Raw genomic sequence first — 17166 nt, forward strand, 5'->3', positions numbered from 1 at the left:
ATATCTGCTTTTCACTAGTGGCTCTGTAGGTTTGAGTCACTGATGACTCCTTAGCCATAGTTAAGGCAGTTGATAGTCTAGCACCCCCTAGTGGCTTGAAATTCTGCCCCCTCTGAATGCCACCCTGGTAGCAAGATGGCTGATCAGATATCTTTATGTCCTTCAGCTCTTCCTCCGCCTCCTCTTCTTTCTAAGTTGATAGATTTTTTTTTCTTGTACCTATAGCACCCGGAAGCAGTCTGATATGTTTCAGATCCACTCTGTTTCATTCCAGTTCAATCTGTTATTCGGGTTTGAAGATGCCCTGTTAAATCTCAAGTTGTTTCCACCTCATTGACAATAATGGGGAATCTAAAACAGCTGCAACATCTTCCTTTTTTACTTAAGTGGATGAAATTTGCAGGCAAAGGAGCACCTGCCATTTTCTGTGTGCCAAGATCCACCCAGAGGTCTTTGTGCAGGAAAATATATACCCTCCCTAATTTTTTTTAGTGCCTACCACAGCTAACGAACATTGTGGGCCTGGTTGCCCTTTCTGAGGGGATGAAGCCTACAAAGATGAGTGCATCAGTTCTCCTGCAAGGGCTCGTGTTACAATTTCAAAGCGGGAAAATAGAGATCCACGTTTCCTCCTCTCTCTCTTTTTTTTGCAAGGGGACATGGGGCCTCCCACGTGTCAGAATTTCTCTGTGGCTTTTCAAGTCTTCCTGAGCTTCCCCTGTAAAACCAGTGTCAGAGATTAAAAAGAGGAACACGGGGAGACTTGCAAAGCACTCTTTGAAGCAGACTCCACCCCTTCCTTTAAAGGAGCCTGTTTCAAAGGGTGCTTTTGGCTTTGCTTGCAAAATATGCCTCTTTTTCTCCTTTCCCCTTCATTTGAAAGAGGAGGAGATTTCTCCAGTCCTCTGCCTTTGCTTGAGATATTGGAAATTAGAAAGTAAGGAGGAGACATGCAAAGACCTTTGCAAGTCTCCCCCTTCCCTTCCGTTTTAAATCCTCACCCTCTCACGGATCTCCTCCCATCTCTCAGCTGTGCTCATCAGCCAATGAGCAGAGATTAAATCCTGCTGCCTAGGCTGCAGGGTTCTCTTCCTACAGTTCGTTATGAATTATAAGATGCAGAGGCAGATGTGTGTGTGTTTAACCAGCTTAATTGTACTCATATCTTACAATACTTGTCTGTTTATTTATTGCCATATATCCCACCTTTTCCTCCAAGGAGCTTGATAGCATACACGGTCCTTCCCCTCCTCATCTGATCCCCACAACATCCCTGCAAAGTAGGTCAGGCTGAGAGGCCGTAACTGGCCTAAGATCACCCAGTGAGCTTCATGACTGAGCGGGGATTTGAACGCAGGTGGTGCTGTGGTCTAAACCACAGAGCCTAGGGCTTGCCGATCAGAAGGTCGGCGGTTCGAATCCCCACGGCGGGGTGAGCTCCCGTTGCTTGGTCCCTGCTCCTGCCAACCTAGCAGTTCAAAAGCACGTCAAAGTGCAAGTAGATAAATAGGTACTGCTCCGGTGGGAAGGTAAACACCGTTTCCTTGTGCTGCTCTCGTTCGCCAGAAACAGCTTAGTCGTGCTGGCCACATGACCTGGAAGCTGTACGCCGGCTCCCTTGGCCAGTAAAGCGAGATGAGCGCTGCAACCCCAGAGTCATCCGTGACTGAACTTAATGGTCGGGGTCCCTTTACCTTTACCTTTTACCTCCCAGGTCCCAATCCAACGTTCTAACCACTACACCACACTACTTCATCACCCAGCCTTTTTTTTAAAAAAAGAAAGGTTTGCCATAGGTTTAAGTGCTGTGTACAGTCCTGGCTTGTAAACTAGGATTCAACTGTGGGTTGCAGTCTTGATTTGTAAGTAGCGCTTAAACCAGTTCCCTGGTTTGGATGTCGCCGGAATCTGCAATTTTAACAAACCAAGAAGACGAGCCACGGGGAGAGCCCTGAAGCTTGTCGCTTGTTCCATCACCAGCACACAATGGTTTGTTGGGCTAAACAAGAAGCAGCAAAGTTGTATGTGCTTGGATTTCATTCAGCCTCCTTTGAGTAGCTTGTCTGGCTGCATTGTGGGGCTGAGATAAAAGGCTGCCTCTGCTATTCTTATATTCTAAAAATATTTCCGGTATCTTAAAACTCCATTCAAACATCCACTTATTTGGATTTTTAAATTTTTTATTTTAAAAGAACCCTTTGCTTTTGATGGTGGAACCACAAAAACCATTTCAGGGCCATTCCCGTAATTGCTTGTTTTGTTAGATAGATATTGCTTTTCCCCTTTTCCTCTTATTTGCTTATTTTTTTCTTCCACCACACGTATATAAATTCAGTTGTTGTATTGGGAGTGGATTGCAGTGAAGGACGTATTCAGCTAAATCTAATGCTGATGACATCTTTCCGCCGGGCTCAAACGAAGAACATTGTTTGAGCTCGGAAGAGAGTTGTTCAGTCTGCACAGCCTTGGAAAATGAATGCGTTCAGCAAGCATTTCTAAGGAGCAGAATTATGAAACAGGATGGGAAGAATGCCAAGCATTATGGTGCTCCAACCAGAAGAGGCAGGTACGTTAGGCACAGGTTGTCTGTTCCTTACATCGCAGGTAACTCTGGCCAGAAGGAAGGAGCTGCTCACAGCCAAAACCCAAATTCCTTAAGCCAGTAAGTTACGTCGCTTTCAAACGTGGCAAAATAGTCACACACACTCCATGTGATGGGGAATCATGGGGATTTACAGGGAGTAAGAAGAGTCCCTTGCCAACAAAGGTCCGTATAGTTAAAGCTACGGTTTTCCCAGTAATGATGTATGGAAGTGAGAGCTGGACCATAAAGAGGGCTGATCGCCAAAGAATAGATGCTTTTGAATTATGGTCCTGGAGGAGACTCTTGAGGGTCCCATGGACTGCAAGAAGATCAGACCTCTCCATTCTGAAGGAAATCAGCCCTGAGTGCTCACTGGAAGGACAGATCTTGAAGCTGAGGCTCCAATACTTTGGCCACCTCATGAGAAGAGAAGACTCCCTGGAAAAGACCCTGATGTTGGGAAAGATGGAGGGCACAAGGAGAAGGGGACGACAGAGGACGAGATGGTTGGATAATGTTCTTGAAGCTACCAGCATGAGTTTGACCAAACTGCAGGAGGCAGTGGAAGACAGGAGTGCCTGGCGTGCTCTGGTCCAGGGGGTCACAAAGAGTCGGACACGACTGAACAACTAAACAACAACAACAACAAGAAGAAGAAGAGTCCTGCTGGATGAGACCAAAGGTCTCTCTCCCCATCCCCCACCCCACCCCCGCAGGTCAGCACAGACTGGTGGGCAGGACAAGTGCCCTGCCAAAGTCCTTTGTCAGTGCTCCCCAAGTGCCTGGCAAAATACTTGCTCTTGGGTCCTTGGGCTACTGCAGAAAAAGGGGTTTAGCTAGCCCTTTGTTTTATGCTCGAAGAGCTTATACCCTTTAACATTCATCTGATGAAAATAGGGACGTTTCTTCTTCTTCTTTTTGTATATAGTGGTACCTCGGGTTACATACGCTTCAGGTTACATACGCTTCAGGTTACAGACTTCGCTAACCCAGAAATAGTACCTCAGGTTAAGAACTTTGCTTCAGGATGAAAACAGAAATCGTGGTCCGGCGGCATGGCCGCAGCAGGAGGCCCCATTAGCTAAAGTGGTCTTCAGGTTAAGAACAGTTTCAGGTTAGGAACGGACCTCTGGAACGAATTAAGTACTTAACCCGAGGTACCACTGTAATTTTTATTAAATTTTCTGTTTTGCATTTCAGAATATTCATTTCTACAACCTTAAAATATAAATGACTTCCCTTCTTCTCTTTCTATGGTTCATTTTGTATAACATAAATCCCTGAATACAGTCGTACTTCAGAAGTTGAGCACCTTGCGAGTTGAACGTTTTGGCTCCTGAACGCCGCAAACCCAGAAGTGAGTGTTCTGGTTTGCAAACGTTCTTTTGGAACCTGAACGTCCAACGCAGATTCCATGGGTTCCGATTGGCTGCAGAATCCTCGGCGCTGGACCTCAGTATCCGGGCTGAATGATGGGGGTGGAGATGCTCCTTCAGGTATACTGTGCCGAGGCATTTTAGGGCTTTAAAGGTCAGCACCAACACTTTGAACTGTGCTCGGAAATGTACTGGGAGCCAATGCAGATCTCTCAGGACCGGTGTTATGTGGTCCTGGCGGCCACTCCCAATCACCAGTCTAGCTGCCGCATTCTGGATTAATTACAGTTTCCGGGTCACCTTCAAAGGTAGCCCCCCGTAGAGTGCATTGCAGTAGTCCAAGCGAGAGATAACCAGAGCATGCACCACTCTGGTGAGACAGTCCGTGAGCAGGTAGGGTCTCAGCCTGTGTACCAGATGGAGTTGGTAAACAGCTGCCCTGGACACAGAATTGACCTGTGCCTCCATGGACAGCTGCGAGTCCGAAATGACTCCCAGGCTGCGCACCTGCTCCTTCAGGGGCACAGTTACCCCATTCAGGACCAGGGAGAGGCCATGGAATGCTCCCTCACTGCCGCAGCTGCTCGGGACAGGTGCCAGCTCACCCACCTCCCCGAACTCTTGGTGGTGGCACTGGCAGGGGAATTAGGGACATTCTGTGATCAAATCAGAAGCCAGGATGGCTTTTGTAATTCTAGGGCTGTTCCTGGAAAATAGGGACACTTGGAAGGTGTGAGAGCTCTGAGCACAGGGCTTGCAAAACCCTTAGTGCATCCCTTCCCAAACACCCAACGGCCAGCTGGCAATCAAGGCAACGTGCAAACAATTAAAACAGCGATCAGCAGCAGGAAAACATCAAGATGGTTTTAAACAAATCAAGGTTAAAAAGCATCAGTGGAAACAAAAGCCGTTAAGCTTGGGTAGGCTTCCTCTAGTCCTTGAATGTCCTGTTCTTTTCAGCACATGCTCATGTTTAAATAGAAAGGAGGGGTCTCTATAGCAACTCTTTCTAGTCTGAGATTAAAGAGCACCTTCGAACAGGAAACACATGCACCCAGGAAGCTGAACACCTGATTCTCTCTCTCTCTCTCTCTCTTTCTCTCTCTCTCTCTCTCTCTCTCACTCTTCCCTCCCACCCTGGTTTGGTTTCATCAAAATAAATGTTCTGCAAAAAGGCAGAAGGGTTTGCCTGCAAGACTCACTGGAAAATACAAAAAAACTATGGCTCAATTTCACATTTAGCCAGAAGATGCTCATGTGCAACTCAGAGGTGAGGAGGTGGAAAGCATTTGTGTTGTTACAAAAGTTGGTGCCCCCACTCTCTACAAGATTCCATGGGGACCCAGGCACTCATCCAGGGTCTGTGTTCCTTTGGAGAATTAAGACATGGCAGAGACTGTCATCGCTTTAAGAAATATGGTTCATTCACCTATTGACACCTTCAGTCTGCATGGAGGGAGTCCAGATCTTACAGCATGGTCATTTGAAGATGGGCTTGTACCCCACAGCAGTGCAGTCCTGAGGTCCATGGCATCTTTCCCAGCCAGCCTTCAGCCAACCTGCCAAGATGGATCCTAGTCTCTCTTCCTTTCTTCTTCCCAGCACACCTTGCTAAAAAAACCTCTCTTTTCCTGTCACCCCAGGTCAATGAGGGAGGACAGTTCTCTTGCATTGCCAATGGCCCTCTATTTTTTCTTGATGGCCTTAGCTTGACCGGGTCATTTTGCCTAGGCTAGCTGAGGAATTCCTCTGTAGTTTTTATTTCTCCCTTCATGCCACAAATAATCAAAATCCTACCATTTATTAATTTCTAGGGTTTAGGGAGTTATCGTCCCCCACCCCCAAGAATCTACAACAGTATTTATGCTTTGGCTTTGTTACCCTGAAGGCGTAAGAAAGATGTTTGCAGCACAGTTGGCTAGGAATTAGGCCAGCCTCCCACACTGTAATTTTCATGGCACAATACACTTCTGTATTGTACAAATGTGTTGAAGGAGAAATTATCGCAGGTTGAAGCACCTGCAGAAGGCCATGGGTTCAAGGTGCCAGAAAAAGCTCACCGTTATTTATGCTACTTTTTTTTTGCAGCAGTAGTGATGGCTTTCGGGGATTAGCCTGTTTTAAGCTGGGAACTCATGATTCTCTCATGTTATGCCTCAATGCTTTCTCCAGATTCCTGCACTGAGAGCCAGTGTGGTGTAGTGGTTAAGAGCAGTAGACTCATAATCTGGTGAACCGGATTTGCGTCCCCACGGGATATCAAATCCAAACTCTTCTTCTTCTACTTTCTTCCCTCCAGCCCCTAAGCAGGGTTTTTTCCCTCAGTCCCATTCTCCTTGTTCCTTCCGTTCTTCAGCTGCCATCACCATCCACCCTAATTCCTCCTAAGCTCTTTCTTCCTCCATCTTTTCCTCCCTGCTTCTCAGACCACTGTGTGACTATCGATGGCTACTGTTTGCCTCTGAATATCAGTAGTTGGCTCCTTCATGGCAAGTTCTTAAAGAAATGGGAGTGCCTGATCACCTCATCTGTCTCCTGAGAAATCTCTAGGTGGGACAAGAAGCTACAGTTAGAACTAGATATGGAACAACTGATTGGGAAAGGAGTACGACAAGGCTGTATATTGTCTCCCTGTTTATTTAACTTATATCCAGAATTCATAATGCAAAAGGCTGGACTGGATGAATCCCAAGCCGGAATTAAGATCGCCGGAAGAAATATCAACGAGCTCAGATATGCAGATGACACAACCTTGATGGCAGAAAGTGAGGAGGAATTAAAGAACCTTTTAATGAGGGTGAAAGAGGAGAGCGCAAAATATGGTCTGAAGCGCAACATCAAAAAAATGAAGATCATGGCCACTGGTCCCATCATCTCCTGGCAAACAGAAGGGGAAGAAATGGAGGCAGTGAGAGATTGTACTTTCTTGGGTTCCATGATCCCTGCAGATGGTGACAGCAGTCACAAAATTAAAAGACGCCTGCTTCTTGGGAGAAAAGCGATGACAAACCTAGACAGCATCTTAAAAAGCAGAGACATCACCGTGCCAACAAAGGTCCATATAGTTAAAGCTATGGTTTTCCCAGTAGTGATGTATGGAAGTGAGAGCTGGACCATAAAGAAGGCTGATCGCCGAAGAATTGATGCTTTTGAATTATGGTGCTGGAGGAGACTCTTGAGAGTCCCATGGACTGCAAGAAGATCAAACCTATCCATTCTGAAGGAAATCAGCCCTGAGTGCTCACTGGAAGGACAGATCGTGAAGCTGCGGCTTCAGTACTTTGGCCACCTCATGAGAAGAGAAGACTCCCTGGAAAAGACCCTGATGTTGGGAAAGATGGAGGGCACAAGGAGAAGGGGACGACAGAGGACGAGATGGTTGGATAGTGTTCTCGAAGCTACCAGCATGAGTTTGACCAAACTGCAAGAGGCAGTGGAAGACAGGAGTGCTTGGCGTGCTCTGGTCCATGGGGTCACGAAGAGTCCGACACAACGAAACGAGTAAACAACAAATCAGTAATTGGGAATCAAAAGGGGAGAGAGCACTGTTGCAGTCATCCAGTTGGACTACAATCCTATGACCCATAAAGCCTTCAATGACTCAGGACTACAATATCTCAAGGACCACCTCTCCATGAGATGTCCGGAAAGTGGCAACATGATAATGGGCCTTTTCTGCAGCGCCTCCCCATTTGTGGAATGCTCTCCCCAAGGAGGCTTGCCGGTCACCTTCATTATACACTTTTAGTGCCAGGTGAAAAAGTTCCTCTTCAACCAGGCCTTTGGCTGATTGACATCTAATGCCCCTTTGAATGTGTTGTGGGAAGGGTATTATTGGTTGTTGTTATTTTGTTCTTATTTTTATTATGCGTTGTGTTTTTTTATTATATTTTTATCTTGTGAACCACCCTAATATCTATGGATGAAGGGCAGTCTACACCAGGGGTAGCCAACCTAAGGCCCGTGGGCTGGATGTGGCCCAATCGTCTTCTAAATCCATCCCGCGGGTGGTCCGGGAATCAGCGTGTTTTTACACGAGTAGAATGTGTGCTTTTATTTAAAATGCATCTCTGGGTTATTTGTGGGGCATAGGAATTCGTTCATATCTTTTTTCTAAAATATAGTCTGGCCCACCACATGGTCTGAGGGACGGTGGACCGGCCCATGGCTGGAAAAGGTTGCTGACCTCTGGTCTATACATTTTAATAATGATGATGGTAATAATAATAATAATAATAATAATAATAATAATAATAATAGTTATTTTCAGCCGGAACTCACTGGAGCTCAGTTCTGGCACCTCTCTGGTGTGTGCCATTACCTTTATAAGACAACAAGGGAGACGTTCTTTGAGTGTTCCAGCATCTCTTTTTCTAGTAAAATAGCACTGATAATAGTAATGATTCGGCTCCTTTGTGTTTCCCTTACCTCCCACTGGCCTCTGTCCCAACACCTAACGCCAAGAGAAGAGACTGGATCCCTGGTCTAAGATCCTGCTATCGCTTGGCTTCTTGGCCTGCAGTCTGACAAAATTCCAGAATCATGGAGCTAGAGCGATTCCTATTGCCATGCAGCTTGCCTCCGAATATTCGTTCACAACAAAGCAAGGCAAAGTGTTGATGCAATTGCAAAGTGTAAATTGCAGCAAGGCTTTACAGAGAACCACAGAGCACAAAAATAACTGTTATTATATTCAAAACAAAACAAATTCCTTCCAGTAGCACCTTAAAGACCAACTAAGTCAGTTCTTGGTATAATACCAAGAACTGACTTAGTTGGTCTTTAAGGTGCTACTGGAAGGAATTTGTTTTGTTTTGACTATGGCAGACCAACACGGCTACCTATCTGTAACTGTTATTATTATTATTATTGTTATTATATTGAAGAACACTCTAAGCAGCTGACAGCAGCAGGCAGGCTAAAAGTCCTGTATCAAAGATCTTCCTTGGCTGATAGTAGCTTGAAAATGCATTAAGGCCCTGGTTGCAGTTTTCGCAGCTGGGAGGACTTCGGAGCTGTTTACCCCTCCAAAGAAATTACGTAATCCCAGAATTTTAATACCACCGCAAGGGTCCAGACTTCCAGGCCGGAATCCCAAGAGGGGAAAGTACTGTTGTTGCACTTAAGTCCTGTTTGCAAGCTTCCAGTGGATGTCTAGTTACAGACCCTCCAAGTGTCCCTATTTTCCAGGGACAGTCCTGGATTTACAGAATCCGTCCCAGTTTCTGATCTGATCCTGGAATGTCCTGCTTTTCCTTAGAATGTCCCAGAGTGGCTGGGGCAACTCAGTCAGATGGGTGGGGTGCAAACAAACAAACAAACAAACAAACAAACAAATGAACAAACAATAATTGAAATTGTCACTTTGCATTTCTTAGTGCAGAAAGTATTGATCTGATGTGTAGAGATCTTTCCTATTCTAATTAATTCAAGAGGGTTCTGGAAACTTCTCTGTGTGAAAGAAACAAGCAGAAGGTTCATGATGTTTGGGTTATTCCTTCCGAGAAGTTGGCTTAAACTAGTTCTCTTATCTTTTCTGTCAAGGTCATGCTGACTATAAAAGTAGGGCCAGAAGGAGCCTGGGTTTCATTTTCTCTTTCTATCTCTTTTCCTTCTGGTGTGGTGTTCTGTACATAGTATGCTTAGTGTTAAGGTTTAGTTAAGGTATGGTAAAGTTACCGTAAGTTTTCTGCAACTGGATTTCTTATGGGCAGTGCCAATCTTGATTGTATTGGATTTGTGACCATTATGCTCATTTGCCTTCAGAAGCAGTAAAGCTCTGCTGGATGAAATATTAATTGGCTCTGGTCTATTTTTTGGGAATCATGCAACATGTTTAAGTTTTTACTCTGCTGACTATCCATTGGAATCTACTCTGGATCAATACTGAGTAGAATTCCATGGCAGAAATGTTGGACAGTATGCTAGGATGTCCCTATTTTCATCAGAGAAACGTTGGAGGGTATGGAGTTATGAGACCCCTGAGCTAAGGAGATGGGTAGCTATACAACCTTTAGGAGACATCTGAAGGCAGCTCTGTATAGGGAAGTTTATTAATGTTCAGTGTTTTATTACATTTTTATATATATGTTGGAAGCCACCCAGAGTGGCTGGGGCAACCCAGACAGATGGGCAGGAGGTTGTTGTTGTTGTTGTTGTTGCAACAGGACATCCCTATTATCATCAGAGAAGTCTCCTGGACAATGACAGTTCTCTTTCTCAAGCTCTGGGAGGAAGACCTTTCATTGCCTACAGACAGCCACCCAATCTTAAACAACTCCTAACCCACAATAATACTACAACCAGACCTAACACGGACACTGGTACCAGAGCCTGCAATAAACCCAGATGCCAACTTTGCTGCCACATACACCCGGACAACACCATTACTGGCCCCAACAACATCACACATACCATCTCGGGACTATTTAATTGCTCATCGTCTAACATTGTGTATGCCATAAAATGCCAACAGTGTCCTTCAGCTCTCTATATTGGACAAACAGGCCAGACCTTACGCCAAAGAATAAACGGACATAAATCGGACATCAGGAATCACAAGACAGAGAAACCAGTAGGAGAACATTTCAATCTCCCAGGACATTCTATACAAGATCTCAAAGTAGCTGTTTTACTACAAAGGAATTTCAGAAATAGACTGGAAAGAGAAACTGCTGAATTACAACTTATCACCAAACTCAAAACCATGGAAAAACCTGGTCTGAACAAAGACCTTGGATTCTTATCTCATTATACATGACAAAGCCATTTTTCACCTTTTCACCCCTTGCTTTTTCCTGTAAGACCTATTGCAGTCGTTAAGAGTCGTCAACAGGCTCATCACAGCTATCTGCCAATCACCCATTCCCACCACCCTTCTGAGTAATACCCCTCCCCACCTTCTCACTATATAGAAGGGTCTGGAAACTTCTGTTTCAGTGTATCTGAAGAAGTGTGCATGCACACGAAAGCTCATACCAAGAACTGACTTAGTTGGTCTTTAAGGTGCTACTGGAAGGAATTTGTTTTGTTTTGATCATCAGAGAAATGATGGATGGTACAGTCATACCTCGGGATGATTACCCTTCAGCTTAAATATTTTCGGCTTGCGCTCCGCGGCGACCCAGAAGTAACGGAACACGTTACTTCCAGGTTTCGCCGCTTGCGCAGACGCTCAAAATGATGTCACGCGCATGCGCGGAAGCGGCAAAACGCGACCCACGCACGTGCAGATGCAGGTTGCGTTCGCTTCAGGATGTGAACGGGGCTCTGGAACGGATCCCGTTCGCATCCAGAGGTACCACTGTATATAGTTGGCCACAGTGAGAACTGTAGAACTTTTCTTATGTTATGTCTTTTTAACCCAAATTTTCAAATGTTTTTATTCTGTTTAATATTCCGTTGGGAGAAGTCCAAAGTGGCTGGGGAAACCCAGCCAGATGGGTGGGGTGTAAATAATAAATTATTATAATATTAAGGTAAAGGGAAAGGGACCCCTGACCATTAGGTCCAGTCGTGACCGACTCTGGGGTTGCGGTGCTCATCTCACTTTATTGGCCAAGACAGATCTTTGTAGTATATAATATGCTAGAGAAGACAGTATGTCTTTAGCAACGAAGAGTCGGATTGCTATTGTTTAATATAAAACCTATTTGGGAAAGAAGCTACTTTTGCTAGTCAGTGTAGACAAGACTTAGCTAGAGGCACCAAGCGCCTGACTCAATATAAGACATCTTCCTATGTAACTACTGGGTCCTCAACAGGTGCTGATGAATTAGATAACTATATAGGTAGAGATAAAGGTATCCCTGACCGTTAGGTCCAGTCGTAGACGACTCTGGGGTTGCAGCGCTCATCTCGCTCTATAGGCCGAGGGAGCCGGCGTTTGTCTGCAGACAGCTTCTGGGTCATGTGGCCAGCATGACTAAGCTGCTTCTGGTGAACCAGATCAGCGCACGGAAATGCTGTTTACCTTCCCGCCAGAGTGGTACCTATTTATCTACTTGCACTTTGACGTGCTTTCGAACTGCTAGGTTGGCAGGAGCAGGGACTGAGGAACGGGAGCTCACCCCGTAGCGGGGATTCGAACTGCGACCTTCTGATCAGCAAGTCCTAGGCTCTGTGGTTTAACCCACAGCGCCACCCGCATCCCTATTATAATATTAATATTACTTATTTTTTTACCCACATTATATATCTCCTCCACAGGACCACGAAGGAGCGAGTGCCCTTCCGGCTCCGCCAAGCAGCCGTGTGCCAATTTCCAAGTGCGGTGACCTGGACGTCCTCTTTGAGTACAAGCCCTCGAGCCAAAAGCTGCTGGTGACGGTCCTGGAGGCGAAGGAGATTCCCGACAAGGACCGCAGCGGCGCCAGCTCCTGGCAGGTGCACGTGGTCCTGATGCCCAGCAAGAAGCAGAGAGGCAAGACCAGCGTCCAGCGAGGCCCCAGCCCCGGGTTCAAGGACAAGGTGACCTTCAGCAAGTTGGCGCCGGAGGAGCTGAGCAGCTACGCCCTCCGGTTCCGCCTCTACTCTGTGCGCAAAATGATCAAGGAGAGGATGATGGGGGAGCACCTGTTTTATCTCAGCCACCTGAACCAGGAAGGGGAAATGAAGGTCACACTACTCTTGGAGCCAAGGAGCAACTTGTGTGTAAGTTTTTAGGCTGGAAGAAGCCACCTAACGTGGTCCCCTCCCCCATAACTTTTATTGAGACTTTTCATATACACACACACACACACACACACACATTTTTATTAATTTCTTACCATATCTTTTCCAACAGTCATTTAACATAACTTCTTATCTTATACAATCTTTTAGACTTCCGTCCACAACCTCTGAAGATTTCCCGTTCTTTATGACTTATTCTGCATTTCTTAATTTCTCTGTTACTTTTAATTGCCGTTAACTAATAATTCTCTTCCTTGCAATGTTTCATATCATCCTCCTTACCGAACTTCTTGCAGTCCTACTAGCGTGATCTGCCTATTACAATAGCTTTCCAAATAGTTCAAATGTTTACTCCAGTCTTCTAAGAATCGCTGGTCCCGCAGGTTTCGAATCCTTCCTGTTAATTTATCGAATTCTGCATAGTCCATTAATTTCAAATTTTATTGAGACTTTTCATCATGGAATACAATAAATAAGAAACTAATCTAACCACATATAGACTTTTTGCAGTGGCTCCACATCTGTGGAATGCTCTCCCCAGGGAAGTTTGCCTAGTGCCTTCATTATTCACCTTTAGGCAAAAACTTTCCTCTTTAACCACGTCTTTGGTTGATTTGATTGACATCCTGTGCCCTTCTAAAATGTGTGTGTGTGTGGTTATTGGGTTGTTGTTATTTTTATTTTTATTAGGTACTTTGTGGTTTTATATTCTAATTTTATCCTGTGAACCGCCCTGAGACCTGTGGGTATAGGGCAGAATATAAATTCAAATAACAACAACAACTTACAATATTTGGGTTTGACGACTGAATATTTGGGTTTGAGGATATTATAGAAAGTACATTTGTTGGGTGTTATCTTGGAGTGGATGTGCTGACTAATTTTCTACCTATAGCTGAAAGATGAAGAATTTGAAGTTCTCTTTTTTCAACCTCTTTTTTCTGCATATTCTCCTTCAGTCTTTATTTAGATTAGTTTTTTGGTCTTGATACAAAGATATTTGATAGAAATCTTTGTACAGTGGTACCTCCAGTTGCGGACAGAATCCATTCCGGAGGTCCGGTTGGATCTTGAGGTTTCCGCAACCTGAGGACCGCTACTGCGCATGCGCGCGTGGTGAAACCTGGTAAAATACTTCCGGGTTTGCTGTGCGCACATCAAATTTTAAGTGGCGCCCTGTGCAACGCCAAAATCCAGTGCCCCCGCCCAACTTTTCGCCTTCCGTTGGAACTCATAGTCACAGAGTCCGCTGTGCACCCCGCAAGCTCTGAACCAGCTGCACTCCCCTCGATCTGCCTTTGAGAGAAGCATTTAATGCACCGATCCCTGCTGCAAAAGGGATTTCGTAAACGCCTGCACAACGGTCGGGGGCTGTAATTCGTTGCCCAGAAATGCCTTTCATACCAGTCTCTGAGAGTGAAATAGCCTTGGCGTACCGATTAAAAACAAAATATTCAGCCTCCCATCTGTTTCGCAGGAGATCTGAGCTATCTTTTGTTGTATTTAAGTAAACAAATTCAGAACCAATAAAGTAGGAGCAGTCGCATATGTTTGTAGCTGGAATCTGGGGGAATTTTGCAGAAGAGAGAATTTGGGTATGCTGTACAGAGAGGGGCTGATTCATTTGATAATCAACTACTGGGGCACAGTAGATTTATAACAAGCATGGATTTCTATTTTATTTAAAAAAGAAGTATTTAGATGGTTGGCTTTCTTTCTTTTTTATTGTTGTTGTTGTTGTTTAGTCATTTAGTCGTGTCTGACTCTTCGTGACCCCATGGACCAGAGCATGCCAGGCACCCCTGTCCTCCACTGCCTCCCGCAGTTTGGTCAAATTCATGCTGGTAGCTTCGAAGCAGGAGGAGAAATGGAAGGGGCTCCGTTTCTCCTGCCGCTTCGCTGAAGGGGTGCTGCGCAGAGAGGGAGAGAACATTTCTTTTCTTGTTCTCCTCCTCTAAAACTAGGTGCGCCTTATGGTCGGGTGCATCTCATACAGTGAAAAATACGGTATTTATTTATTACACATGCTCACTCATGCACTCTAGTTTTCTGTTTTACAATTTAAAGTACTCATTTTTACATCTTTAAAATATCAGTGACTTCCCTTCTTCTCTTTCCATGGTTCATTTTACATATCATAAATCCCTGCGTATTTTACAGAAACTAAACCATTCAGCATTCCATTATTACATCCATCAAAACTTATTTACACTGCTGAATTTATCTTAACTCTGCCAACGTTTTCAGCTGTACGCAGTTTTTTCCCATATATTCAGTAAACATTTTCCAATCTTCGCTAGAAGTATGTTCTTCTTGTCCTCTTATTCTATATGTTAAGTTTGCAAGCTGCGCATATTCTGTCAACTTAAGTTGCCATTCTTCTTTGGCTGGGACCTTGCTCGTTTTCCATTTTTGGGCTAACAAAACACGGGCCGCAGTAGTGGCATACATAAACAACCTTTTCTGACACCTGGGAATTTCAGTCTGAATTATCTCCAACAGAAAGGACTCTGGGTTTTGGGGGGGAAAGTACTATTAAACATTTTTTTAATTCATTATGGATCATTTCCCAATACTCTTTTACCCTTTTAAAAGGCCACCACATATGAAAGAACGTTCCCTCCACCTCTTGGTTAATGCTTACTCTCTGTTCTCCATCCCCAACAGAGCGGAGGCTCCCAGATGAGTCTCTCGGCCATCTCTCACAGCGACAGTGCTTCTTCGACCCAGTCCCTGTCACACGGAGGGGTTCCAGAACTGCTGGTGGGCCTATCCTACAATGCCACGACGGGGCGGCTGTCTGTCGAAATGATCAAAGGCAGCCACTTCCGGAACCTGGCTATTAACAGGCCACCGGGTATGTAAAAGCACTTTGTTTTGTTTTTGTAGCCAGCATGCAGAATCTCCTAGCTTAGCAGATGTGGCTGGGCTTGAATTCAGAAGCTTGCAGTCAGGGGCAGAGGGGCTGCGATCTAGTTGCCTGTTATGTACTGAGTTGGATAGGATTCAGAATGCAGCAGTCTGATTGGTCCTAGAACATAGGATCCAGAATGCAGCAGTCTGATTGGTCCACAGGAGCCACCCAATCCAGCTCCAGGTGGAAGTGAATCCCCAACCTGATTGGACTACAGGAGAATCCCGGAATTAGCCAATCACGTGGGTCCCATTGTGTAAATAATGTATATAAAGCAGACGTTTTGGGGGAAGTTCCATTCCTCGCTACTATGAGCTGAATAAAGAGCATGAAATCCACACTCGACTCCGAGTATATTTCATGGCCCATGGCATTTTATATAGAAAGTAGGGGTATAAATAAAGCTGGAGATATTTCTCCAGATAGTGGAAGGCAATTTCAAGGAGAGATTTGTGCTTGAGGGCGTGTTCACACATCTCCGCTCGCACCTACAAATGTCTAAGGATTCTGATTTAAACAGAAACAGGCTGGAAGTTACGTGTTTTTTCCCATGTCTGGGACAGAAATTGATGCAGCAGAAACAACCAAAATTCTGTGGCGGCCTTCAGTCTGCAAACAATATGTAATTAATTACGCCCCTCCCCCTCAATTTGAATTGCATTTCCACTGCATTGAAATGAACGGGGTGGAATAATGTTTTGAGGACGTGACTTTGCTAATTGTGAAAGTCGCAAAGTTTTGCCACAAAGGACAGCGAGGCAAATAACAGAGTTTTGGGCGGAAGACAAACTGCAGCAGAATGGAAACAGCGGAACAGAAAACAACGCCTTCTTGTGCAGGTTTTTTGTCTTGCCTGAAAAAAAAAATACTTGTTTGATTGGAGGCAGCGACACCTGTTTGATTGGAGGCAGCAACAGGGCAAAATAAATAGGTGTCACTCAAGGGAAGCGATGCTTCCTAGAGCATCAGAAATGTATTGGATAAGATGCTGCTTTTCAGAGAAGGTTTCCTGGTGACATAGGAGGAGTGTAGCAAACAAAGGCGGGTTGTCTTGCCGCAACGCTGATAGCGAAATGATTTAACAACTCTCGTCAGCTGAGCTTTGGCCTCCGCCCTGCAAAGCAAATTCCATTTCCTCCATTTATTTTACGGTTTGTTTGGTTTTTGCTTGGGCCGATCACATCCTGTAGGAGTCGACAGCATGAGTGGCACTTGGAGACACCTTTTTATGTCTCATTAACAAGCTGTGGGCTTAGCGCTGAGCCCCAGTCAATGGTTCCTGCTGGTGAGAATCGAGCTGCGTCGTGCTGACTTCCAGAACTTCTGAGTGCAGCTTTCAAGGCCCCCTATTCCTTGGGAAGCACCATTAATTGTGTTAATTATCCATATGGCTGAATCATAGAATCATAGAGTTGGAAGGGACCCTGAGGGTCATCTAGTCCAACCCCCTGCAATACAGGAATCTCAACTGAAGCATCCATGGCAGATGGCCGTCCAACCTCTGCTTAAAAACCTCCAAGGAAGGAGAGCCCACCGCCTCCCGCGGGAGTTCGTTCCGCTGTTGAACAGCTCCTACTTCCAGAAAGTTCTTCCTGATGTTTAGTCAGAATCCCCTTGTG

General features: G+C 45.2%; 1 protein-coding gene across 3 annotated transcripts in view; it reads left to right on the plus strand.

The window, feature by feature from the left end:
• Positions 1-17166, plus strand: part of SYT16 (synaptotagmin 16) — a 109376-nt gene that overhangs the window by 86639 nt on the left and 5571 nt on the right. For all 3 annotated transcript variants that reach the window (XM_081862024.1, XM_081862022.1, XM_081862023.1), the window contains exons 5-6: positions 12169-12612; positions 15301-15490. In XM_081862024.1, coding sequence (XP_081718150.1) covers positions 12169-12612; positions 15301-15490 — 634 coding nt within the window. The remainder of the gene's footprint in view (positions 1-12168; positions 12613-15300; positions 15491-17166) is intronic.

This window comes from Podarcis erhardii (assembly GCF_964252035.2).
Source record: "Podarcis erhardii genome assembly, chromosome: 1".
In the NCBI taxonomy this organism is placed as follows: domain Eukaryota; kingdom Metazoa; phylum Chordata; class Lepidosauria; order Squamata; family Lacertidae; genus Podarcis; species Podarcis erhardii.